Source organism: Vicugna pacos, chromosome 1, assembly GCF_048564905.1.
Source record: "Vicugna pacos chromosome 1, VicPac4, whole genome shotgun sequence".
Lineage (NCBI taxonomy): Eukaryota > Metazoa > Chordata > Mammalia > Artiodactyla > Camelidae > Vicugna > Vicugna pacos.
In genome coordinates, this window is record NC_132987.1 from 72,770,169 (window position 1) to 72,795,622 (window position 25,454).

The 25,454-nt window shown below is 40.6% G+C and overlaps 2 protein-coding genes across 4 annotated transcripts in view; one reads left to right on the plus strand and one right to left on the minus strand.

Moving 5' to 3' along the window:
* Positions 1 to 2,644: 2,644 nt before the first annotated feature.
* QTRT2 (queuine tRNA-ribosyltransferase accessory subunit 2) lies at positions 2,645 to 24,910 on the minus strand. 2 transcript variants are annotated; one of them, XM_072964955.1, is made up of 9 exons: positions 24,786 to 24,878; positions 20,044 to 20,083; positions 19,053 to 19,108; positions 17,290 to 17,366; positions 15,491 to 15,703; positions 11,828 to 12,027; positions 9,595 to 9,746; positions 7,328 to 7,445; positions 2,645 to 5,663 (listed from the first exon to the last, which is right to left on the minus strand). In XM_072964955.1, exons 4-9 carry the CDS (start codon positions 17,362 to 17,364, stop codon positions 5,432 to 5,434), a joined length of 990 nt encoding a protein of 329 aa, XP_072821056.1. In that variant the 5' UTR covers positions 17,365 to 17,366; positions 19,053 to 19,108; positions 20,044 to 20,083; positions 24,786 to 24,878; the 3' UTR covers positions 2,645 to 5,431. The 2 variants fall into 2 exon arrangements, with proteins under 2 accessions (XP_072821056.1, XP_006211408.1); XM_006211346.4 differs by having other exon boundaries at positions 2,646 to 5,663; positions 19,865 to 20,083; positions 24,786 to 24,910.
* Positions 24,911 to 25,044: 134 nt separating this feature from the next.
* The window catches only part of CCDC191 (coiled-coil domain containing 191), an 83,111-nt gene continuing 82,701 nt past the window's right edge, over positions 25,045 to 25,454 (plus strand). Inside the window, exon 1 of one of the 2 annotated variants that reach the window (XM_006211384.4) lies at positions 25,045 to 25,279. In XM_006211384.4, the coding sequence (XP_006211446.2) occupies positions 25,187 to 25,279 (93 nt within the window). In that variant the 5' untranslated portion in view covers positions 25,045 to 25,186. The remainder of the gene's footprint in view (positions 25,280 to 25,454) is intronic. The other variant, XM_031681046.2, reaches the window with a different exon arrangement.

Here is a 25,454-nt window from a genome sequence, read left to right on the forward strand (position 1 = left end):
TCAGATACAGGGTAAAAAAAGAAAAAAATTGAACTTACTCTGTCACTCTCTCTCTTTTGATGTGTAATTACTATGTGGGGAACTGAATATATTTGCATAGTTTGTATTGTTTTTCAGCAGGCATCCTGGGGAATGATAAATGGAATTGTGATGAAAATACAAGTTTGTTAAACAAAAATACAAATAAATGAGTAGGGAATGGAAAATGCTGGAAAACGTGGGTGAATACTTCAGCTTTTTAGAGATGTGACTTAGAAAACTCAACTCTATTATGTAATTAAATTCTGTGAAAGGATTTATGACCAACATCAATGGTACTGGTATGGTCCTAAGCACTATTTTCATCTGTTTGAAAGGAAAACAGATCATCAGAGGGGAGACCATCTTCCCATTCTGTTCATAAAAATTAGAGGAAAACTTCACCTGACCATTGGGCTTGTGATGTTCAGGCTTGAGGGCTAATCTTGCCTAATTTCTTCATGAAAGAGTCCTAAAGATGCTTGCCCTGTTTCTCAGTTATTGGAAATTCCCTCAGCCCCTCAATCTTTTGGTTTCTCTTCCCTTACTTTGATCTCCTCCCTCTTGTGCCTTATTGATAGCGACTATAAAGCAGTAGTTATAAAATGGTTTTGAAACTTTTATTTGAAGCAGAGGTGACTATGTTGTTCGTGAGGGAAGGGAAAATGGACTAAATAAAAGGAAGTGACTCTAAGCTGTTAAGAAAGAGAAGACCATGAATAGCCACATCTTGATTTTGTTCCGAAGCCATCCGAGAGAGGCAAGGAACAAGGTAATAATAAGAGAAAATGTGTTTCTCAGACAAAGGAGCAGACAGCAGGGGACGGCAGTTCAGGGAAAGAAGCGAACATTAGGGAGAGAGAGCAGAGGGGACGTGCTAATCCCTCTCTGAATCTTACCGGTGGGAGCCCGGCCTTTTCAACTCCTTGGCAACTTCAACTTGGTCTCAAAGTGGATTGTGAGGAATGAGAACAAAAGAAAACTTCACTCCGAGTTCCTCTTGTCAGAGCAGGGGAAATTGCTTTGAGGCCAGCACTGGAAGATGGTAATGGTAGAAAGCGGAGCAGAGTAAAAGAAGAAAATAAAAATGTGTCGGGTCCCTGGGAGCTTGTCTAGCGTAAAGGGAGATGAAACCGCCCCTGATAAGACTAGGTCCGACCACATACTGCTGTGCCAGTCACGTCTAACCAGTGCTCAACGGGCGAAAAATCTGAAGATAATGCCTCCGCTGCTCTGAGACTATTCTTTCACTTGACAAACAGTAATAGAGCTCTTACTGTGTCAGCCAGGACTACTGCTCTTAACGCAGAAGGAGCAAGAGGAGCCCTTTAGTCCTTGTACCGACTGGTCTTGAGAGTCAGAAAGGATTGTTGGAAAGTGAGTACTGGGAAATCACTGCTGACCCTGGAAGGGCACAGCCCAGGGATAAGAGGGTAGGATGCAGGAGAGCCAGAACGCCAACTGGAAAGAAATAGGTGTCCGTTTAACCTCCTTAAGTGACTGCTCATCTTTCTTCTCCAGGCCTAGCAGTTCTCATCCCTCAAGTAAGGTGATACATCCTTCCCTTTGGGCAGATTTAGAAAGGCTCTGGGAGTTACCTGGGGATCATGCCAGGGAGTTGGGACAACACGGGGATCTCAATGTGCGAATCGATAATCAGCTGCAGGAGCTACAAGCTCTAGGTGCCTTTTCTGTATATTTTGATGCATCATTGAGAAACTCTTAAATGTGAAAGATGCCAAAGTCTTCCCTCCAGATTCTCCACCACAGGCGGGAGACTAGGCACATGGAGGTTTTGTCTGGCTATTTAAAACTCCTGAGCTTTTGCCTGAAAATCCAGATTTGGGGGCTTCTCTGAGAGTCTGAAAGATCTGACAGCACTGGACTCATAGCAGCAATTAGCGAGAGGTGGGTAGCAGCTGTCCCATTTAGATGGTGTATCTGCTGTCTAGCTTGACCATCCCTACCACTCACGTTAGGGCGACCACGTCCGAAGTGGTGCACTCTTGAGAGTAAGTGCTGTTAGTAATTATGCCTGGACCACAGGCATAAAGCAGGACTGTGGCGGGCAACAAGGGGGTATGGTTGCCCTAATTCATGCTGCTTACACTGGGCTTGCTTTTCTTGTTTGCCCAACTGTTATTTGGGTTATGTGGTCATAGGTCAAGAACTCCCATGAGGAAGAAGGGAGAGAAAAGGTGTAAAAGGAGGAAGAGAAAAAAAAAAAAAGAAGAAATGAAAAAAAATTAAATGCCAATTACACCAAACCTTCAGGTAAAGTCAGAGCCTTGCTGGTGGCTCACCCAGCATGTAAGGCTGACCTTCCTGGCTCCCTGCCCTACACAGCACTGTCAGTTTTAATAAGCTGTAATCCCGTTGCTACGAGTGAGACTAATCAAACTGCAGAGAGCAGCCTGTTTCTAATCAGGAAGGCACAAGATAATCATTTAACTCTGTGGTGTCTCAGTGAGCTCCAAGCTGCCTCAACAGAAAAAAACATCCTGGCTAAGACGGTTGCTTACACACTCCCGTCTTGACCTTTTGATGGTCTTTGTTTGAAATTTTTATTAAAATGCTTTAAATACACAAGTATTTGGTTTGAAAGAATGTTTTAAAAGAATCTTTTCCCTTTATTCCCAGAGAATATTAAAATATTCCTCCACCAAGGCATACAGGCATAATAAAATATTCCTCCCCAAGAATCCACTTTAACTGATCACAGACCCAAACCCTTTCAATTCCATTCAAGGTGTGATTAGTCCCCAGAGTAGGGGCAGCAGGGATGAGCACCAGCAGACCTACCAGTGCCAGCAAGGTGCCGTGGGCTACATAAGCCAGTGCCAGCTACTCCCCCCCCCCCCCCGGAGTGGGAGCCAGGACAGAGCTGTAGCAAAGCTCTGGAAGCGCCCTACACCTCAGGGCCAGAAGGCTCCTCTATTTAGTCCTTGCTTCTTGCAGCCCCTTCAACTCAGGAGCAAGTCACGAGGAGCCAGTGCAGTGGTTAACCGTTGAGTTACAGTCAGGTGGCGCCAAGTCTAACCTGGGAGGTGATTGGCAGTGGGGCCTTAGGCAAATGACTCCCCCTTACAGAAATGCCTGGTAAGCCCTCAGGCAGGCTATTCAACCTTCCTAAAAACTCAGGATAGGAATAAGAATATCAACACCTCACAGCCACGCTCTAAGAGTCAATGAGATATGTATGGAAAGCATTTCCTAAGATGCCTGTACTCCCATAGATTGCGACTTTTATTATTTTTTTTATTATGTGCTAGCACAGCCTCAAGGCCCCAGATTATATAATTTAAAGAGACAGGTGCATCCCTGAATCTCCTTCTTGGACTCTGCATTTAAATGTGAATGCATTTAAAACAATGACTTCAGATAGAGTAAACGTAGAAAAAATTCTTTTCTAATGGGGAACATTTCTGGTACCATGGAAATTTAATGTTTTGTTTAATAGACTCATTACTATTTACAAGAAACCAGACTAGTATATTTTTTTAATTAAAAATGTTTTTGGCTATTGACCTTACTAGATTTACATTAAAAGAAAGAAACATTTTTTTCAAATGTGCTAATAAGAAAAAGACCGAGAAAAATGGACAATGTTGGGCAGAATTCAGTGTTTTATACATAAATAAAACTCCTAAATTTTATATGATCCTGGGATATTTACTAATATTCCTCCAACAATGGGTTTGGCATTGAACAGGAATATAAATATATGAACAAGTCCAATCCAATATATTTCAAAACAATCAGATCCCTGATAATAGAAACTTTTTCTTTCATAAGTACCCTTGCCATTCATTGGAGAGGTTATAGGAATATCTATGAATTCCAGAATTTATTAACTTTGAAATTCATGGACATTCCTAAACCACTAATAAAGCCATATCGATGGGCACCCAACACATAAAAGTACAGTAACCACAAAATCATTAAAAACAATGTTCAGTAATGCCCACTAAAATGAACAAACAGAAAACTATAGCTTAAGAATGTAAGACAAATATATTTCACACTGGTATAAATAAAACAAAGGCGTCATTTTGGTTCTGCGGCTGTTTTTATAAAAACTATGTATGTACAAGTGCATGTATGTATATACTTATAGAAGACTTGATAAATATAGAAAAGCACAAAGGAAATAAAAAACACCTGTCACACCATCAACATGAACATCACTCCTCTAATGAGAGCAGAAAAAAAATTCATAGAATCAGAGGTGATCAGGGAAGTTCTTCCCAGCCTCAGGATCTGCTGATTTACCAACCACTTTAAAATCCACAGGCCAAATCTCTTTTTAGGCTCTCAGATATATCTACTGTTGCCCGAGTCCTGACACCACTGCATTTTTTTTTTTAAATCGGGTCAATAGTGATCAATAAACAAGGACACAAGTAAGGCTACGGCTCTAACCTAAAACTTCTTGTTCCCCAAAGATTAGAGCTAGACAGAATCATAGACATTTCCTATCCACGATGCCTGTGCCCATTTAATCAGGAGGAAACAGGCATGGAGAGGTTAATGATTTGCCCAAGTGTCACAGCTGAGTAAAACTGAAACCCAGTTCTCTAACTGCCAGGCCAGGGCTCTGTCCAAGTAAACACACGGTGACTGAATCTCCCCAAGTGATGGAGCTATGGTTATTATGTGGTTAGACTACGAATGAGCCTGAAGGGCAGACCACAGTGGATCTGTATGACCAGATGAAAGCAGTTAGGCAGACTTTCAGCTCCTAATAGGCAACTGCATTGACTCTACAGAGACAAATCACAGAAAGACCATATGGTCAAATGAAGAGTGTGCCCTGGGCCAATGGATCACTGGGGCAATGTGTGAGCACCACATTCCATGGAGATGTGAGCCTGGTTAAGTCACAAAAGTCATTTCTGGTTGATTGCACGGCCGGGACAGCTTGGAAGGCAGAAGTGTCCAAAAGAGGCCCCTGAGAATATAAGGATCAAAATGAAGAGAACTCTTGAAGCAGCCAGATGCCTTCTCGGTCAGCAGGCATGTGTCCAGAGGTCATGCTACTTCTGACCCATCATCTCCCTTCAAGCTCCAGTCTAACTCAGTGAACCCTCAGAATCTCATCTTCCTCACTTCAAGGCTGTCCTTTCACATCTAAAGCTTTTATCTTTGACTAAATGAATCTCTGTTGCCTAAAAGAGTTAGCGTAGAAATATTAAAGGTCATGTTTCAATTCTGATCCATCTAGGTCATTTACGTCTTAAGAAGAAGTCTCTTTAGCCTCACGTGGGCAGAGTTTGGTACAGACGTTCCTTACTCGAGCAGACTTTATTTTCAAATATAAGTGATTAACGCTAAGATCATTTCTTGCTCTTTCTTCTCACGTCACAGCAATGGTACAGGCTCCATGTGAGGGTCAGACTGCATTTGCTGGGTCTCAAGATGCTTGCCTGTGGATGAGCTCTTTCAACTGGGCCAGTCTGTCACTTTTCAGTGCTTCCCGGATGGAGTGGAAAAATCCAAAGTAGTGTTCAAAGTTGTGCATCATAAGCAGGACCCCGGCCAACAGCTCGTTGGTCACCAGCAGATGGTGGATGTACGCACGAGTGTGATTCTTACAGCAGTAACAGGAACACCCCCTCAAGAGCGGACCAAAGTCCTCCTGGTACCTGAGAAAGGAAGTTACATGATATACTAGAAAGTGAGGAAAACAAGAAATCTACAACCCAGGCTACCTATTCTGCTGCTGCTGTAAAACCAATAGTTAATAACACCTCGGGCAAACGTAGTGCTGGGCACTGCTCAAGACAGCAACGTGGTCCAAGTTAACGGACAGCACAATGAGTCAGGAGACTCGGGTCTTCCTCTGATGGATGCAGCCTCGTAGACTGAGGCTTACAGAGGAGCAGCAAGAGTCGGTGCACACTCCCTCCTGCTGAGCATGGGCAGTCACACTGTAGAGGCACGCAGTGTCAGGAGCTGCTGTTCTGATGAATGACACTTTTCTCCCACTCGCCTCCAGAATTAATGTTAGAAGACACGGTACAACCTTTTACTTACAGAGCTTTTTTGCAGTTTACAAAAAACTTTTACCTATACTGTCTCATTTAATCTCTGCAATCGCCAGTGGAGACGGGCACTGTACTGTCACTTTACTGATGAAGACAGCTAAGGAGGCTGAGTGGGAGGGCTCAGGAGCTGCCACGCTTGGGGCTGGATCCTGGCTCACAACTCACTCGGCAAAGTCACTTCACCTCTTCCGGGCCTTCACTTTCTCATCTGTCACGTAACAAGGTAATAACAGTGCCTACCTTACAGAGCTGCTGCAAGAATTAAATGAGTTATTATGGAAAAGGGCTTGAACCCTGCTGGGCACATGCCAACCACAACGTGTGTGCTACCTTGTATCAGCTACTAGAAAGAAGTCACATGACTTGACCAAGGTCACAGTCATGAACAGTGCTACGATCTGAATGCCAAATCTCCAAAACTTGAAGTCCAGTGCTGATAATAAGAATACTGTAGTTACTAATTAAATCTATAACGTACACGGAACTTTAGTAGTAACCATTCACGCTACCCTGTTTTAAAAAATGAATGAATATCTCCTTGGCTATTTTTCAAGAAGTTAAATGTGGAAAACACTACCATTTCAGACGTGCAATCAAGAAGCCCCAGTAGAAATAAGAACTAGGAATTTCGTATTCTTTCATAAATTTTCAAGTCTGTACTGTTACTAGATAGACATGACTAAGTCTGAATCCCTAGAATGTCCCTTTAAATAAAACCAAAAATACTGCAGCAGTGGAGTGAGTGGACCAAGCTGACAGAAAAACCACTCATTGGTTCACTGATTATCACCACTTTTGGCCAAATACAAAGTTATAAGATATCTTACTTAGTTCATTCTTTATAAAGGCAAATATTTTATTCGAGATTTATAATCTGTATATAATCAAGATGACTTAAATTCCTTAAAATTTAAGACTTCTGTTGTATTTTATCTTGAAATCCTTGTTTCATTCTGTCATTATCTAAAGTAAGCATAAGGAGTGAAGAATACCAAACAGTGGATTTGGTTGAATCTTCCTGACAGCTCTTCTAAAACAGCAGTTATCTAGCCTCAGTTTTCTGACAAGACAAAGTACACAAATTCATCTGCAGAAAAAAAAAGAGTTCTGCTGGAACTGAATTTGAGAAGGCCCAAACAATAACCAACTATAAATATTTTATGAAGTCATCAACTGAAAAGGGAACAGTTACATAAAGTTTTAAAACAGACTGAAATCAAAAAGTCAGAAATCAAAATCCAACCTCAAAAAAAATTCCTTACTTTTTTTCCTTCAGATTAATTTCAAATGATGTCATTTCTTCGTTGCAACTGGTTGTTTTAATTTTCTTTGTTTGATCCACACATTTTATTTCTTCCTGTGTCCCATTTTGTTGTAATACTGAAGGACAAACCAACAAAAAGTCTTGAATGAAGATCAGATAGAGCGGCCTTATTTATTTTAGTTTCTATTTCCTGCTCTTTGACCCTGTAATTCCATTCCTCAGAATTTATCCTACGGAAATAGCACAAGAAAATAAAAGCAATATGTACCAAGACAATCACTGACCTATTATCTATATTACAGTATCAAAACTTGGAAATTCAACTGTGTCTAAGCCAATTACGGTTACAAGTATACATTATATAATCTTACTGTAAAGTAATGACTTTAAAAGTCCGGCTGGGGGTGTGTGTATGTGTGTGTGTGTGTGTGTGTGTATGTGTGTGAAAGAGAGAGGGAGGGAGAGAGAGAAAGAACAAATGTGTGTGCGTGTGTTGGAGTTATGTCTTCCCATAATGTACATGCAAATTAATTGGGCTTTGTACATATGTTCCAAACAGATTAATAATAGAATATGGTTTTAATTTATGTATTCTGTACAGAGACTCTGGCCCTCCAGGGAACTCAGATAATCCAGAATTAAATGAGACTTGAGTTGTTCCCTTGAACTCTTGGCTTTAAGAAAGAACAGTCTTGGAATAGCAAAAGAAACACCAGTTACTATGAAAGAGCCAGCGGCTTTGAAGCGGGGCAAGTAGGTAAGTACTTCTCGGTTCAAGTAACAACAATCTCAGGGTTGACCCAAGGAGAATGCGCAGATGGCCCTAGGAAGGTAGATGTGCCCAGGTCAAAGAAAAAAGCAACGTGACCTGAGCACTGAGCACGGGGCTGTTCTAATTTTGTTGCCATTAACTGGCATGTTGATGTGGGAAAGCATGATAAAGCCCTGGCTTTCTGGAAAGTCCTTGTCACTGGGGGAACTGCTGCCTATGGTAGGCAACTTATTCCTTTGGAATTTTCACTTTGTGATTGGCAATAAACTTCAATTCGCTATATACACACATGCAAATATGATTCATAATAATAGTTTAATAAAAAGGTCCGAATTCAGTTTTCCTGAGAAATTTGGCTTTCTCTGGCCCAAAAGGAACTTGTTTGCCCCAGAGAACTCAATATCAGGTTCTTGGCAGAGTTTTGCATATTCTTCGGTACAGAATGACTAACAGTCACCTATGTCCTGGTAGAGATAATTTAGCTTGTAAATGAAGTCATGAACATTTATAAAGTGTTTAAGCTATGCCTGTCCACATTACATTCTAGTCTGCCTAAAAGACAGTAAAGTTGACCTCCTATATGTAAGAATTTGATCAACTTGATTTATTTTGTTTCTAGAGTAATTCCATTTAGATGAATGGTTAAGCCGCTTTTAAAAGTGTAACATGTTCTGAATGAAATTTTAATGGCTTGTAGGGAATAAGATAAACCTTTAAAGAAGTCTCTGGCCTTCCTCAAATTTAAGGTTGGCAGTGACAGAGGAAGAGATCAAAGGAGAGCAAGAAGCGGGAAAGGAAAGCACACCCTGAAGGCCTGAGGGAAGGCGGCGTGACGTTCTCCTGAGGCTGACACTGCGGAGACACTTCAAGGGACCCCAACCCAAAGTCTGCATCCTGGTTCCTTTCCTACTGCCAGTTAAACGTTAGAATCTGAAACTGATTTTCTCGACTTCTGAATAACTTGAGCAATAAAAGAAAATGGCAGTGCTTCAAAGTAATCTTAGCAGAGGAAAACAGCTTTCACATCTCAGTATGTGAAAAAACCCAAAAAAGCAAAAGTAACACTAGGATCAGAGGGGGTGAGACTCCTGTATTTTAATAGCATGGGGTTGGCAAAAAGCAGACAAGAATTCTTTTGTGAAAAAACAAATTAAACTTTTACCAAGAAGTTCAAAGGTTTTCTTTTCTTAGATGTCCATCACAATTCACTCTGACGGTTCTTTTTTTTTCGGGTTAATAGAAGAGGTTTTGTTTTTCTTGGTTCTGCTCTCTACAAAATCACTTCCCAGTAACGATGAGCTATGTATATAGTAATAAGCACCTGGTTTTGTGTGCCAACATGCCAGGGCGTACAGATAAGAAACAAAGACATAGTTTTATAAAAGTCTGGCTTTATAGCATGCACATATTTCTGGTTTGTGACTCAAGCCAAAAGTTGATAGGAAATAGAAGACATTTAAGGATAACACTGAGATTAATTTCACAAGACCTACATGTCTCTTCAGGATTCGGCTGGTAATCAAAGCTGAAAGTCAGGGCGCATCCCCGCTCTGTCACTTGATAAGGGAAAAAGCTCTCAAATAAGTCCACTCCCCTTTCAATACACTCAAGCACCTCATCTGGCCGGCTAACACCGCAGATGAGCCTGCGAAAACAATAAGAACGGTGACATGAGGACAACGCCAGGAATGAAATCAGGGAGTCTTTCCAGAAGCACTAAAAGGAGTAATAGTGAAAATCATGGTTAGCGTGGCAGGAAGCAGATAATGAGGTGTGATGGAAAGAACATAGGGCTTTGGAGGTAGAGAGACCTGGACTATTATCCCAGCTCTGCCATTTATTTACTTGCTGTGTTACTTTGGGAAGGTTTCTTAACCTCTCTGTATTTCAGTTTTCTCAGTTTGAAAACAAGAACAATAATATATATCTCACAGACTGATTATGAGGATTAATGATATATTTGACAAAGCACACAGTGTAGTTTCTGGCCCCAAAGAGGAGCTTAATAAAGGTTAGTTTCCTTTCCCCTCATTCCTTCTGAAACGACCCCCACAGTCTCAGGCTGAACTTTATGGCCTTTCTTCCCAGGTCTTTTGAGAGTGTATAGCTATGTGCTTTATTTCCCCTTCAAATACTTTTCTATGTTTTAACTATATTTTGCTTATAATTATTTTTCATAATTGGTTCAAGAAAGACATTTTTTATCCACTGTATTCTTCATAAGTTCATTTACAAAGCAGTTCTTGCTCTCAGAATTTCAACTCTGCCCAGAGGATCTGAGAAGCTAGTTGACCTTCTTTCTGATTCTTTGTATCTTCTCCATTAAAAAAGTCTGCATGGTACAGTGAGATGGTATTTCTAAAGGCAACGGGTAAGGCTTGCTAGAGTGTTAGTAATATTCAACCAGGTTTTGCCACTAAAACGAGATGGGGAGAAGCACTAGTTCTGGGCTGGCTGGCTATGTTTTACGTTTGTTTTTCTACCCAGAGTCCCTCTTACAGACTGGCGGAGAAGAGCTTATAGACGCCCTGATTTCTAAAAGAAGTCCCAAAAAAGGCTTATGTAATATTAAACAACCAGAACCCTTAAATATGTGCTGGTTTTTCTGTCTACGGTTTCCTTCAAGTAATGTAATGTTTTAGAACTCATCTCCAAATGAAGCTGGCATTTCTACATACTTGTAGAAAAAAAGACAATCCCAGCTTTCAAATCCAGTAACAGACATCTGTGAGCACTTAACTCAAAAGAAGTCCAGAAAATGACTAGAAACACTAGTGCTGAATTGTCATCTGCACCAGAATGAAATGAGCACAGGAGGGAAAGCAATGAACACAGAGAATTAGGTTAAAATTGAGGGGGGCAAATGCTGGCTGGGATGATGGAAATATCTTGTTCTGGCTGGTGTTTACACAAGCATACACATGGGTAAAATTCATCGAGCTATACATAAGATTCATACACTTAACTGTAAGCTGTACCTGGACTTTTCAGAAAGTATAAAATTACATATATGTACACACACACACACACACACACACACACACACTATTCAACAGCCCGAGGGGTATAAAGCAGCACCCTAAAATCAAACCTCTTAATACATCTGCAAGAAAAAAGCATGAATATTCATACCAAATGGGATAACAGACTACAGTAAAACCTCGGGATTTTTAGCTTTGAATCTTGCAGATTACTCTTCTCTCCAGTACCTAGTGAATCCTGTGATTTATGCAAAGAACCAGCCACACTAGGGCTGCCAGTTTCCTCGATTTCAAAAAATAATGCCACTCACTACCTGCCTCAAATGTAAGAACTTCTTAAAGGTCCTTATTGGTAGACCCATACTCATTCCTCTAGGCAGCCCAGATCTATCCTCAGCTTCTCTTGACTAAGGCCAGAGTTCTATATGACTTTATACCTGTCCCCAGGCACCAGGTTATAATGAATAAAGAACAGTATTTGTATTTGGCACAAGAATGAGGGGAAACACTTGCCCTCACTTATAATGAGGATCAAATAAACTAATTCACATGGCAATGTCCTCTGGTTTATGTTCTGAAATCAAAGGCAGGACAACCTTGATGGGAACTAACCCCCAAGTCTGCCGCAGCAGAATCAGCCCAGAAAGAACATCAACAAATACCAAAGGACACACCCACGCACACTCCGCAGCACCCCTACTCTGCAGCCCCGGAGGCTCGGCCTGCCCCCCAACTGATCACTAGCCTCGGTTTGTCCTCGGGCAGCTCCGCAGTGACTGATGACAGCAAGTGCAGTCGTGTCTCCAGGGTCGCTGGATTCCCTTGCAAGCCGTCCAGAAGGAAGCCACCTACAGGCCGCTTGGCTGTCTCTCGTGCTGACCTCAGCCTTTCTTCCAACACGTCTCCACCTTCAATCACTCCGATGATTGTGCTTTTCTGAAGGACCTAAGGCAAGAAAGGACTGAATGCTTTTAACCGTTCCCAGTAGCGGAGACCTTCATTTAAATGAGCCTTACACAGCAGCCTGATGGACAGACAAGATCTCAGGTGAAGCGTGCAGAGGGCTGGTGCTCCCTCCTTCCTTCCCAAGAATCAGGGCTCCAAAGAACACAATTTGAAAGCCACATAGGTACCCATGCTTTAGCTTCGATTAAATTAAACACACACCAAGCTGGTACAAGAGGAAAAGAACAAAAGCAACAGTTTTGATTTGTTTAAATGACTATCCTGGTCTACTTTAGACTACCTCCAAATCTCTTAGAGATAAATTTAGGAACTGTGGAACTGTTTGAGGGGGACAACTAACTGTTCATTTGGGAAAAAATAAAACAAATATTACTACTGCACACCATCCTCAAAAATAAATTCCAAGATCTAAACATAAAAAATACAGTTATATAAGCATTAGAAGAATATATTGAATATTTTTATAGTCTTGGGATAAGGAAGGCCTTCCAATGCAAGCCAAAGCTTACAGGAAAAGGCTGACATATTTGAGTACAAAAACATTAAAATTTCCCTAGTGAAATATACTATCAATAAAGGCAAAGGCAAACTTATTCACTTATTCATTGGAGGAATAGATAAATGTGTACACGATACATAAAGCTCCAACAAATCCTCTAAGGAAATGAAACCCCATAGAAATCCAGGCAAATATGTGAATATGAAATGTAGGCAAACATGTGAATGCTCCATACACAAATGGAGAGCTTACTAAACCTCACAAGTAAGGAAATGGAAACTGGGAACAATTAGATACCATTTTCACCCATCACACTGATAAAAAAGTTAGAAGACAGACATCAACATAATGAGGTAAAAGTGTTAAGAGAAATGCACTTCCGTGCCTTGAAAACTAGAGAGGATAAAAATTAGTTCAGCCTCTTGGGAGGGCAAATAAACAACACTTATCAAAATGTCAATGCTTTTATCTTTATACCTAAAATTCCACTTCTAAGCGTATTTCCTACAAATCTATTCATTCATATGCAGCACGGTATATTTACAAAGATGTTTAGAATAATGAGAAACTGGAAACAACCTAAGTGTCATCAATAAAGGCTTAAATAAATGATAAATATTCCAGTATGGCTTCCTATACAGCTGTTTTAAAAAAGAAAGCAGTACATCTAGCAATGTATACATTGACAGGAAAAGAGATTTAAGATAGAGTTAAGCAACAATAAGCACATTTCTGAATATATGATCATACTCATGTAATGGAAACCACATACAGGCGTGTACATATTACAAGTATGGAACCGTAAAGAAATAAGGCTTGCAAGGAAAAACATAAGTCAACAGAGGCTCTCTGGGAGAAGAGGGATGGGGAGGGAGCCTGGAATGTTATGAGGAGGGAATTTCCTTTCTTGGTTTAAGCAAGAGGGACACAACCGTACTGTTCCTCTAGTAAGGATGCTTTGGCTGTGTGTGGAGAATGAATTAAGGGTGAGTGGGGCTAAAGGACGGGGCAGGAGATGACATTCATCATCCAGTGGGAGAGGATCTGGACTAAGGCAACGGCAGCAGTAGGGTAAAGAGAGAGAGGATCTGAAACCTCGTCAGATCAACACAACTTGACTGATGAGTTGCCAGAGGAGGAGATGAAGACAACGTAGGATGGCTCCTGGCTCCTATTCTGAAGTCCAGGGAGATGATGAGAAGAGCAGACAGGGAATCTGAGGGAAACAGTGAAGGCTGAGGCAAGATGATTATTCTGTTTTGTGTGTTCTGACTTGGAGGTATTAGCCACTGACTACACGGACTGAAAGTTATGGATATGTACCCGAAAGTGTGATTGTCCAGGTTAGAATGGCAGGTGCTGGGCACAGTGCTGCCACCTGGCACGCCCGCTGCCAGGGCGGACACAGCCAGCAGACCACTGTCCCCCTGCTGCACTGGGCACAGCTCCAAGTACCTTGAGATGAAACCCACTTGCCACCCCTGGCCTAGGGAACATATGGAGAAGGAAAGAAAGCCGACAGCAGAACCTTGGGGAAGCTTCAATATTTAAGGGCATTCAGAACAGGAAGATCCAGTGAATAGGAAGGAGAGAAATCACAGGAAGAGGAAAAGGTATACTTAGACATACAAAGCAGACAGTTATACAGGCCTGCCCCTTTCTGAGACTGGCACGGCGCTATCTGGGAAACCATTCTCATGGGTGTAAGAAGTATAATCTCACATAATTTATTACCTGAAATGGAACATATTTAAGAGTAAAAGGTGGCCCTATCAATAATCATGCCAAGGCAGTAGCCTAGGGGTAGGAGAAGGGGTACAGAGAGGGACCCCAGCATTTGAGCAACACAGAGATCATGGGAAAGGGTGAGGCTGACTTAACACGGGAGGGGGGTTTGAGGCTCATCCAGCCTTTCTAATAACGCTCTGTCACACTCCCTGTCCTCCCTTCCACTCAGCCAAACATCACTCATCCTACAAGGACAGGTACTGGCTCAAAACAATTGTTGGCAAAGTTAACAGTTCAGGCCCACAGCAACATCCCCGCGCTGAACTCTCACCACAGATACTCAGAGTTCTATTCACAAGGACAAGTTAGTTTCCTCTAATTATTTCATGTATGTTAACTCGATTATCCAAATTATATATACATATTTTTTGATGAACTCAAAAGAGTAACGTTTCTCAAATTCAGTGTGCTCTGCTGTAGGGGGATCTGACCACTGCTCAGAATCACTCCACATGAATGATCACAGATACTGAAGTTTCTCCTCTGACCACTCTCTTCTGTTCTCCTGCCTCCTCTGCTCTCCCCTGATGAATGCTGCCTTTTCCAGCTTTATTAACTCTGCTATCAAGACCCCTTACTTACTGCTCCAGCTTCATCTTCCCCAGCTCACAGGGTGATAAGGTTACCGTGCCTTAAGGTGGTAATTCCAGACAGATTTAGGGACCCAGAACCAAGGGGGGGTGGCCCACTGAATACTAATTAATTATTAAAAGGAGTCCTGAAAGACACCCATCTCTGGGGTGGGAAGGGAGACAGAGCAAACGGAAGAGCACATGTGAGGAGCGGAGATACTGAGTTTGGTTACGTCTGAGTCTGAGGCGCATGTGAGGAATAATCCAGCGACAGAACGTAGCTAAAGGCCTGTCGTTGTGTAATTCTGAAGCTAAGCAGAGGGATCTTGATTATACCCATAATTTTAGAATTTTCAGCAGTTAAGACTACCCAGGGAAAACATACAGTGTGGAATGAAAAGAGAGCCTAAGACAGAATCCTAAGGAGCAAGAATACCTAAACATTCAGGAGAAAAATCAGGAGAGTGTCGAAGAGACCAAGAAGTGACGAGCGGAGCAGCGGGAGGAGTAGCAGAAAAGGCGTCCCATGGAACATAAAATTGGACTTTCTGAGATAAAGGAGTGGTGGGGGGCACAGCTCTACCTCAGACTCTTCCTGTAGCTTCAAACAATTATCCAGGAAGAGAAGTGATCGGTCAACAGACTTTCTGGCCCTTTTCATGGAAGTCGCTTCATCACAAGTTGCCTCTCCATCTGCAAGGCACTGGAACCAGTCTGGCTGAAGGGCCTGCTGGATTGCCATGAACTTGGACGCAGTCATTTCCACTCGGCCTCCAACACCCCACACAGACACAGACTGCCGTGGAACAAGACAGTGAGGAATTAGCCAGGGTAACATGCGGATAAAAAGAAAATAATGAAATGATTTAAAGCAATTCTGAATTTAATTCTTCTTTACAGCTGGAGAGAGGGTGGCAATTCAATATCCTTGACACAGTGGGTAAAAGAGGAGGGATCTGATAGGTCACAGAGTCCTTCAGTGGCCATACAAGCCAACTTCTGAGCTAGCATCCTAGAATTCTCTGTTATTACTTTTCCAGAAGCCCAGTCTTCCACTCTCTCCCACCCCATGCTGTTCCTGAATAAACCACAGACTTCAATTCTCCTGTCTTTGATCACATTGTTCCTTTTGACTGAAATGTCCTTCCCATACCTCTTTGCCTGGTAAAAGACTATGCATCCTCAAGACACAGAGTTCAAATATCATCTACTCGAAAGTGTTTCCCCAACTTTCCTAGACACAGTCAATTGTTCCCTCTAATAAGCTCTTTCAGCTATTTGTGCTAATCTCTTTCATAGAAAAGATAGCCCTTATCACACCACTGTATATTTGTCTGACTAGAGTATCCCAACCCATGGCTGTACTCCAAAAGCAGTCTGGGGCACACAATATTAATGTTTAATAAGTGTTTACCAGATTGAGTTAGATACAGAATTCTATGAAAAGACATAAACCCCACAGTACACAAGACTCTCTATATGTTCTGTGGCTACTCGTTCCCCTACTGCATCTATCCTCTTAGAAAAGATTAACAAAGACATAAACGGAGAGGCTGCATACAATCTTCTTATGCCAGGATAAAAAATACAATTTTTAAATGAACAATGTTTAAATGAATCATTTCTCCCTTCTAAAATGGGATTTAAGGAATCAAGGTCTTTTCTTTTGAGATCAAATTACAAAATAAAAAGAAGTTTCAGGACTAATTTAAAGTAGTTATCTTAAGCAAGATTAATAGATATTGTTGATAACAAAAAAGTGGGTGCAAGAAAAGTAATTGTGCCTGTAAAGTAGTGGTACATATTGAAGCTTTTCCAGAATGCTGTCCTCAGGGATAATGCAATAGGGCCACATCTCAGGTTACAACTTTTAATGAAGTTCTTTTGATACTGTTCTTTCACAAGCTAAAATCTCTGGCTGTAGACCCAACTTTTTCAAATTCTGTTCTAAAAGCAACCAGTACTGTACTGAGGTTCTATTATATATAGTCATACATGTGATAACATCCATCAGCAACTTTCCCCCACTCTTCCTGAGGCTGTTGAAACTGCAAATAAAGTATGGTATCAAAAAACTATCGTTTTCTTTACCATCATAGCAATTTCTTTTTTTGGTATGTACTTGACCTTTCTCGACCCCCAAGTTTTTGGCAGCAGTGAAAAAGCTGAGGACATACTCCTTACCTTAACCTCATCCTTGGGCAGCCCTACTCTAAGTCCTATAAACCACACCAGCCACTGCATCACAGAAATAGAGAGAAGGTTTAAAGGGGTCAGGAACGGGCCAGCATCGCAGGAAGGGGGATCCTTCAATCTGAGGGGTACAACAGGCTGACTTCCTGGGACAGAACTGCAGCCTCAGAGGACTTTCTGAGAACACACCTTATTTGTGACATAACCAGCTGGGCAGGGACTGACTGGATCGTGCAGGGAGCAGTACAAGAGCGATTCTGGCATGCCTGCAAAAACACAAAAAGGAACTTTGAAAGAACTCACATCAACAATCATACTGTGTCACAACAGAGAGCAGCTTCATAATGCGTACTGCCGGATAAAGCAACTCTAAAACACAGTAAATTGCACACATCTGATCTTAGAATTATAGAAGGCCTATCAATGTGAACGAAAAGATTACTTTCAAATCTACCAATCTAAAAGAACTAAATGTAAAGGTTCATTCCTAATGACATAGTGAGTTGCTATGAAGGAAAGGTTTATCTTGAAATACGAGATACAATAAAAGTGTTTAATGACATGTTGACCCTACACAATTTGCTTTGAAATTTAACATCAAGTATGTTCATTCTGGGTACCATTCAAGGGGAACTAGAAAGATGGAAAGATGAAATGATACACTCAAAAGGTAATCTCATTAATAATAAATCCAACTCACATCATGGGTCCCTACAGTCAGAATTACAGAAAAGCTGTAGGACACTGCAAATGGATCTCCTTTTCAGTAAGTTTCATTGACTCAATAAGACATTTTTTTTAGGTTCTTGAGTCAAAAAAGGTATTTGTTTAAAAAAAAAATCCCCCAAAATGTTTAGTAAAAGTACTTAAATTTCATATGCTACATTTTCAGCAGAAAAAAACCAGGATTTTGCTGGAAAAAGACCAAAAATATAAAGCAAACAACAAAAATCTCTGCAGTTCTCCACCTTATTTTCCACAATTTCAATTATTACAATTATCTCCAGAAAGCTTATATTAGCTATTTTCACTTAATTATATGCTTGTACCCAAAGCTGGTGATTAAACCTGGTCTCAGATCAAGGAAAACTGTATTATATAAATCCCTCTACTGAAATACAGGGCTTGGTGACAACCAAGCCATCACACAGTTTCCCTCAGAAGCAGAGGGCTGAAAAACTAATGGAGGCAAGATTTTCATGTACTTAAGTGAGTCCTAGATAATGGGGATAAAAGCTTCAGGAGAAAGTGGTATACAGAAGAATTGGTTCTCTAGCTGTCACTGCTAAGCTTTTCCTATAAATAAATGGACAAACATAACAGCATTTAAAATCCTATTTCTGGAACAGAAGATAATATTAACATGTCAGAATATAGCTAAGTGTAAACTCTTCATTCTCTGCTTTATGCTTAAGGCTCAAACATGACAAGACCACTTGGAGTCTTGGGTACGTCCCAAGTGGCTCCTCACCCCTAGGTCTTCGCTCTACGCCTAGTCTGCCCACACCTGTCTACCAGCACCACCGCACCCACCTCCTGCCCTGGCTAACTCCTACTCTCCCTTGACCCAGCTAAGGTGCTCTCCATCTTCTCTCTCCAGAATCCTGTCTTTATTCTGACCTCCCTCCACATTCATCCTACAGCAGGTTACGTGTTCCTCCCTCGGGGCTCTCACGATACATGTGTCCCAACCTACCCTGCAGATGTAGTCACCACACTCTACTAGAACCACCTGTTTATCTTTATCCTAACCAGGCTCTGAGTTTCACGAGGGCAGCAACTATATCCTACTCATCTTTGAATCCCCACTGACTGGTTCTTAGGTGCTCAACAAATACTTACTAAATGAATAAGTAAATGTATGAATGAAAGATCAAAGAATAAACAGAATCTCTCCAACCTCCAAATCGATAAATCACAAGGCATACACAAATAATTTGATGAATTTTTACCTATAAACTTTCCAACTCCTTCCTTATATTCTTCCAGGACTTCATGATGTTCTGCCCTATAAGCAAAACAGAAAAATATGAAGCATAATAGTGTACATGTTATGCAACAAATGAAGCCCTCCTCTCCTCACCAAAATCAGCTACATGACAGTAAATGTGGCCTCAAACAACTGAGCACACCATTATTTAAGAGTCTCCACTCATTAGGTTCGGTTCATTAGCCAGAATAAAGGTCTTCAATTTGCAAGACCTTTTGTTGGTTCTGTGAGAAAAGGAATTGGCAAAGATCAACTGCTTCAGAGTATGTGGATTTCCCTCTCCCCCTTGCCCCTTTAAAATCACTGTTATTAACACAGTCCTGCAGTTATTTGACCATATAGCAGATTCTCCAATTAAGGGCAAGATCAGTCTGTACATTACACCAACTGATCTAACTCCATTAGTTCTGTTTCCCTAGAGTGCACCAGCAAGTACATGTGCAGAGACAGAGAAAACTTTGAGGCTGGTGCATGAAGGCAGCCCCTAGGTCCCAAGTTTAGCCCCTAAGAGCATTCCCTGCCCTGTTCCCGCTGGGAGCAGTGGCAATGAGGGCAGGATGGAAGTGAAGCAGCTCTAACAAGTAGACCTGGCCCATGGCTTCCAGACTACAGCCAGATGACGTCTAAGACGTGTTATCTATCTTCTGATTTCATCCTAAAATATCTACCAATTTTGTACACAAAAGCAAAAAAGTCTTTCTCTTTATTGCACCTTACTAAGGTAACCAAGCTGCTGCCTGAGTTGACATGTGGATGATCAGGTCTCATACTTACAGTGATGACAGTGTAAGCTGAGCCATGGCAGGAACCCCATGGATTTTATGCAGTGTGTGATGGGTCAGGTGTGGGGCAGAGCCAGTCTTGGTGTACAGAAGGCAGCCTGGAATGTCCATGGTGCGGTCCCCTGTTTTGCCTAGGTTTTTTATCTTTCCCAGGCGACAGCCATTAACTACCTTTGTAAGATTTAGCTTCATCCTCAGGGATTCTTCGGTCCTGATAAGAAAAGAACATTTACATTCAGGAGGAGTTCCATAACATCTGTAGGCTAAACATTTTGCAAAGAAAGTAACTTACAAAAAAAACAAAACAAAACAAAAAAAAAACACGACAGCATGGTTGTTATTACTTCCAGTCTAGAACTTTTTTAGATAATAGGAATAGGAGAATGGGAAAAGACACGGAGACTAAGACACCTTCCCCAAAGTCCCAAAGCCATATGATAACATCAACCACATTTAAATTCAGTCAGGGAAGTTTTGTCTGAGTGGATGAAAACCAAACAGAAGGATGGAAGTAAAGACTAACCATGGAAAGAGTCCTATGAAGCCAAGACTTGCTCCCAGCCTTGAAAATGTACATAGAGAAAGATCACGTGACTTGGGGAATATTTATGACTGATTTGATCCATTTTTTCCTTCTCTAATTTGAGAGAATACTAGGCAACATAGCAAGTTTTCCTAACATGTAATTAAATGAAGAAAACAGGTTCCAAAGCAACATTCTGGTGTTTACTAAAATACATGGAAGAATATACATCAAAAGATAAACAGACATTATTTCTGAGAGGAGGGATTATTTTCCAGTCTGTTCTCATATGGTGTCCACGTAGAGGCGAGAAACCGTGTGGAGTATCTGTGCAATTTATAAGCAATGTTCCACTACTTTTATAACTGGGAAGGAAAAATACTTGACTTAAAAAAATGATATACTTTCTAAATGCCATAGATACACAGGGGAAAAATTCAGAAAACATTGTCAATTACTTTGTTGGATTTGTATTAGTTAAGTATTGCTCAGTGAAGGAAATCACTTTTTTAAATGCCCTGAAAAACAGTAACCAGGCATGGAAGATAATTTGCAAAATGTCACTGGGTATCTAGCATTTTTAAAAAACTGCACCTCTACAGTAAGTACCATATCCTCTGGAATTCTTACCAGTTAGGCTAAGCCTAGTTTTAATAACAGATAAATAAATAAACATTATTTATCTTTAGTTCAAAAATATTCAGGAATGCAAATATTATATTTTGGGGAGTCATAAATTTTATACTGAAATAAAATAGTCAGTATAGTCTTTAGAATTTTAGAAATAAGAATAACTATTTTCTGTGTAGTTCAATAAGTGATTTCATGTTAAACATGAATTATAAAAAAAGTATAAGTGTTTGCAGAAAGGCTGGTCAATTTTCTATGACTAATTTTTTCAAGTTATCACAAAGATAGACACAAAAAAAAAGTGCCATGGAAACCCATAAAAATGGAGACTATTAAGGGGAAAAAGTTTTGTTTTAACAAAGGGTAATATAAAAGCTATTTTTTAAAGCTGTGCTATTATACATTACAATTGTTAAAGTAAAATAAAGTTTATGCTAAAAAAATATATAACTACAGGCTAATAAGAATGTAATACAGAAAATACAAGAATCATTAGCTTATACCATCATATTCCTTATTGATTTATCAGATAATACACATAACCTCCTTATTTTAAGTGACAAAAATTTTTTAAACAGAGCTCTAAAGCCATTTGTAGCAAAGTTAAAGAATGTATTTCACAACCTAAGTAAGTTCTAGGGAACGGAAGCAGGGGAAAGCACAAAGGTGAGAAATTCACTTTAAAGTTAATGAATCAACTATTATTCTGAACATCAGAATCAACCAAATATGGAACAACAGGATTTTGAAACATAAATAAGAACTAATAAAAATTTAATGGACCAAGGTTATTAAATACTACAATAACTCAGCACTTAATTACTGTCACACATATCTGAAAATGGAAGAAATTGTATTGTCTGGGGTTTTTTCAGAAAGGGCTAAGGATAAGAATTTGCTGGTTTCTCCCCTTACTCCAGTTGTTTAAGTTTTGCAGAGTTTACACGTACACGAGTTGTATTTTTTTTTTACCTAAATTCATATAAAGGTAGGAAGAACCTTCATAGGATAAAACTAGTTATGTTTGAAAAATGAAGTTCATGATTCTGGAATGCTACTAATTTTTATCATTATCTCTCCCCATCAAACTCATCCTTTCTTTTTTCCAGTTTATTAATAAATAGCGTAAAAGATTCACAATCAAACCTTCCGATGAGCATGAGATAATGTGCTTTTCTATGCCTCTGTGCCGAGTTAACTCAATTCCAGGTAAAAACAACAAAACCCAACACTTTAGTTAACCTCTGTTTAACATCCCAGGTTACATATGATTGCCATTAGACTTTAGAAATGCTGAAAATAGATTGACACTACATTTAAACTGACTATACTTCAATTAAATATATTAAATAAATAAATATATATATATATATCACACACACACACACACACACACATATATATATATAAAGAAATGCTGAAAATTGTTGAATCTGTTCAAAATATCATCTGGTTTTTATTTGCCTTCATATCATCTCCCTTTCTTTCCTCTTTCATTCATTGTGGGTCTCTTCTAAGATTTCTGGTGTTGTGCTTTTTTCAATATACAACATTCACTTTCACTTCCTGGAAGAGCCTTAAGAAAAAATCATTAGAAAAGCCACTTGGAAATAATGGTTAATGGAAAAACTCATCACTCGAAGGACAAGTGACAGGCTATATGTAGATCTGTGCCTTTACAAGGGCTAACAAAGATTCCCTGCATGTGTGGCAGCATTGGACCTGTCCTGACACATCCACTGCCACATAGTTCTCCCCTCTCCCCATTCCCTCCAGAGAGCAGGAATTTTTAAATGCTTCTTAATGAATTCTCTACAGACGTCATGGAAGAATGATCACGATATGCTAAGGGAAAAGAGCAAGCTTAGGTGAACATATTTTTTCTGAAAGAAAAACTGTACATACATATTTATAAATATGCACACATACATACACACTCTACACTGTTTATATATGGCATAGAAGTAAGTCTGAAGGACTCCTAAAAAATATGGTGCACTGAGCTGACTCAGAAAGACACACAGAAATGAGGGACTCTAAAGTTCTAGGAACCAGTAACGGAAGATGAGGAGATTAATTATTCAGAAGGAGAGCATTATAAAAGTCCTATGCTATTTGGGAAGAGGAGAGAGATGATGCTAATGTTAAACTTTTAAGTATGTGTGTTAAGAATTTTTAAATAACCACTAAAAGATTACTGCAATGGATAATTTCCAAACCCACTGGGGAGGGGCAGGGGAAGATAAAGAAAAATTGGTTAATACAACTAAGGGCAAGAAACAGGAAAAGAGACCAAAAAGCATATCAAAAAAAGAAAATACAAAATAAAATGGTAGAAGTAAGTCCAAATATATCAGTAATCGCAATAAAAGTTAACAAATTAGTTTCACCTATTTAAAGACGTAACAACAATACTAGCAACATTTATTGGGCATTTACTATGTATCAGGTACCATTCTTCACATATTAACTCCACTAATATCTATCATCATATCAGCCTAAGACAGATGTTATTATTATGTGCATTTGACAGATGAGGAAACAGAGGCTAGTAAAGTACAAGTGGCAGAGCCAGGTCTTAAATAACAGAAGTCTGGCTTTAGAGGCTGTGCTCTAACAGGCCGGTAGTCTACTTGAAGTTCCATCTTGTTTATTAACATATGCAATATTTATATATTAACTGTTCTGTTAAGATGTAATTTTATAGTCATATTTTCCATTTTGCCATACTATTCTTATAACTGTTCTTGTTTTCCCTTATCTGCCCCTCTGTATCTATCCATCCTCCCAGCCTCTAACTCACACAAACATTTAAACATACTTGTATATGGGAGAGGGTTGTTTTTTAATATAAAAAATGGAAACATAATATACTGTAAGCACTTCTCTGCAATTTGCTTTTCTCCAAGAAATACACAATGAATATTCTTCCTGAAGAAGAGACACAGAGCTAACTTTTAAAATAACTACTTCATGATATTGCATAGTTTGGACATACCAGTTTAATCAACCATCACCCTTCTGATGGACACTCAAGTTACAGAGCAGTTCCTTTGATTACTTTAATAGTCTGAGGGAACAGCTTCCCTGATTTCTTGAGATTTTCACAAATCTCGAAACTACTTTAGTTTACGTTTCCCAACAGAGTTCTATACATATATTGATTTTTAATGGTTATCACAGTCCAATGATTTAGGTACTCTCTCCCTCATTTTGCAGATGACTAAACTGAAGGTCCGAGAGTTATTAAACAAGTTGCCTAAGGTCATACAACGACAAAGTAGTTGGGTTCAAAGCTCCCGCTCTAAATCTTTACTTTGTCTTATGAATTGATGTATCCCAGCTTGGACCGTGCCCTGGAACATCTAGGCTTAGTCAATAACGAGGGACTTATCTTCACTCCATGGGTCATCTCCAGCGGCCCCAGATCTTACGAAGCCCTTAGCTGAGGTATTCGAGATCCGTCCTAACCTCCTAAGTGACTTGGGAGTCTAGAAAAAACTTACACATGAAAACGTGACCCTTGAGCAGAGGCCAGTCGAAAGGAGGAATTTTTCTCTCAGTGATGCCATGAAGCTCACACGATTTGGGAGAATCTGGTTTTTACAGAAGCCAGAATCCACCAGGAGACCCAGAAGAGGGAAAGAGACATGGCGGGAGTACAATTGCTGTACTGCAGCACAACCAGGAAGCGTCTGGGTGCCTAGCGATTCATCCACCCGTAGCAGCCACTACACCAACGAAGAAAGGGGGCACCTACCTGCAAAAGTCCCAACTTTTTTGGGCTTAAGACCCCTCAAACTCCTCGCCGTCCGCTACCACGTGTCTGGCTTGCAGAATTCTCGACTCCCTAGACCACCGCCTCCGATGCAGAGCCAATCAAGGAGCATTGCGTCATCACCGGGCGCCCGGAAAAGGCAAAGGTAAGAGCAAAGCGAGCTCCGGCGACTGCAAGGCGGAGAGACCGCTGCTGTTGCCATGGGTAACTAAGCGGACTCGTTCCGCCTGCGCAAAGCCTCCTGGGAGTGGTGGTTCGGCGGCGCCCCACATACACCTTCCTTGTGGGCAGAGGAACTACAACTCCCAGGGAGTCCCGGAAGCATCCTAGGCAAAGGAGCGGTTGTTCCAGCTTTGCCTGAAGTCCGAGCCTGAACCTGGAAAATGCTGCTGGCGCCCCAGGAAAGGTCCTCCTCTAGGAAGAGGACGGGTTTGAATCGCTGGAAACAGTTTACAAGGAAGACGAGTCCTACCAAGGTGATCCATTCCTATCGGGAGTTCGTGGAGATGGGGAGGGAAGGAGGGGACCAGCCCTGAGACCAGCCGCGGCTCCACCTGCTCTTCTTCCCTCTTCCCTCTTCCCTCTTCCCTCTTCCCTCTTCCCTCTTCCCTCTTCCCTCTTCCCTCTTCCCCAAGGGGCATCCTTACCTGG

Excerpts from the sequence above, each read along its gene's own strand:
- QTRT2 (XM_006211346.4), bottom strand. The coding sequence starts at position 20,064 with ATGAAGCTAAATCTTACAAAGGTAGTTAATGGCTGTCGCCTGGGAAAG. Across the intron at positions 19,109-19,864 it reads CAGCTTACACTGTCATCACT|GGCAGAACATCATGAAGTCC; the intron begins GTAAGTATGAGA and ends TTTTGCTTATAG. Across the intron at positions 9,747-11,827 it reads CTGCCCGAGGACAAACCGAG|GCTCATCTGCGGTGTTAGCC; the intron begins GCTAGTGATCAG and ends TTGTTTTCGCAG.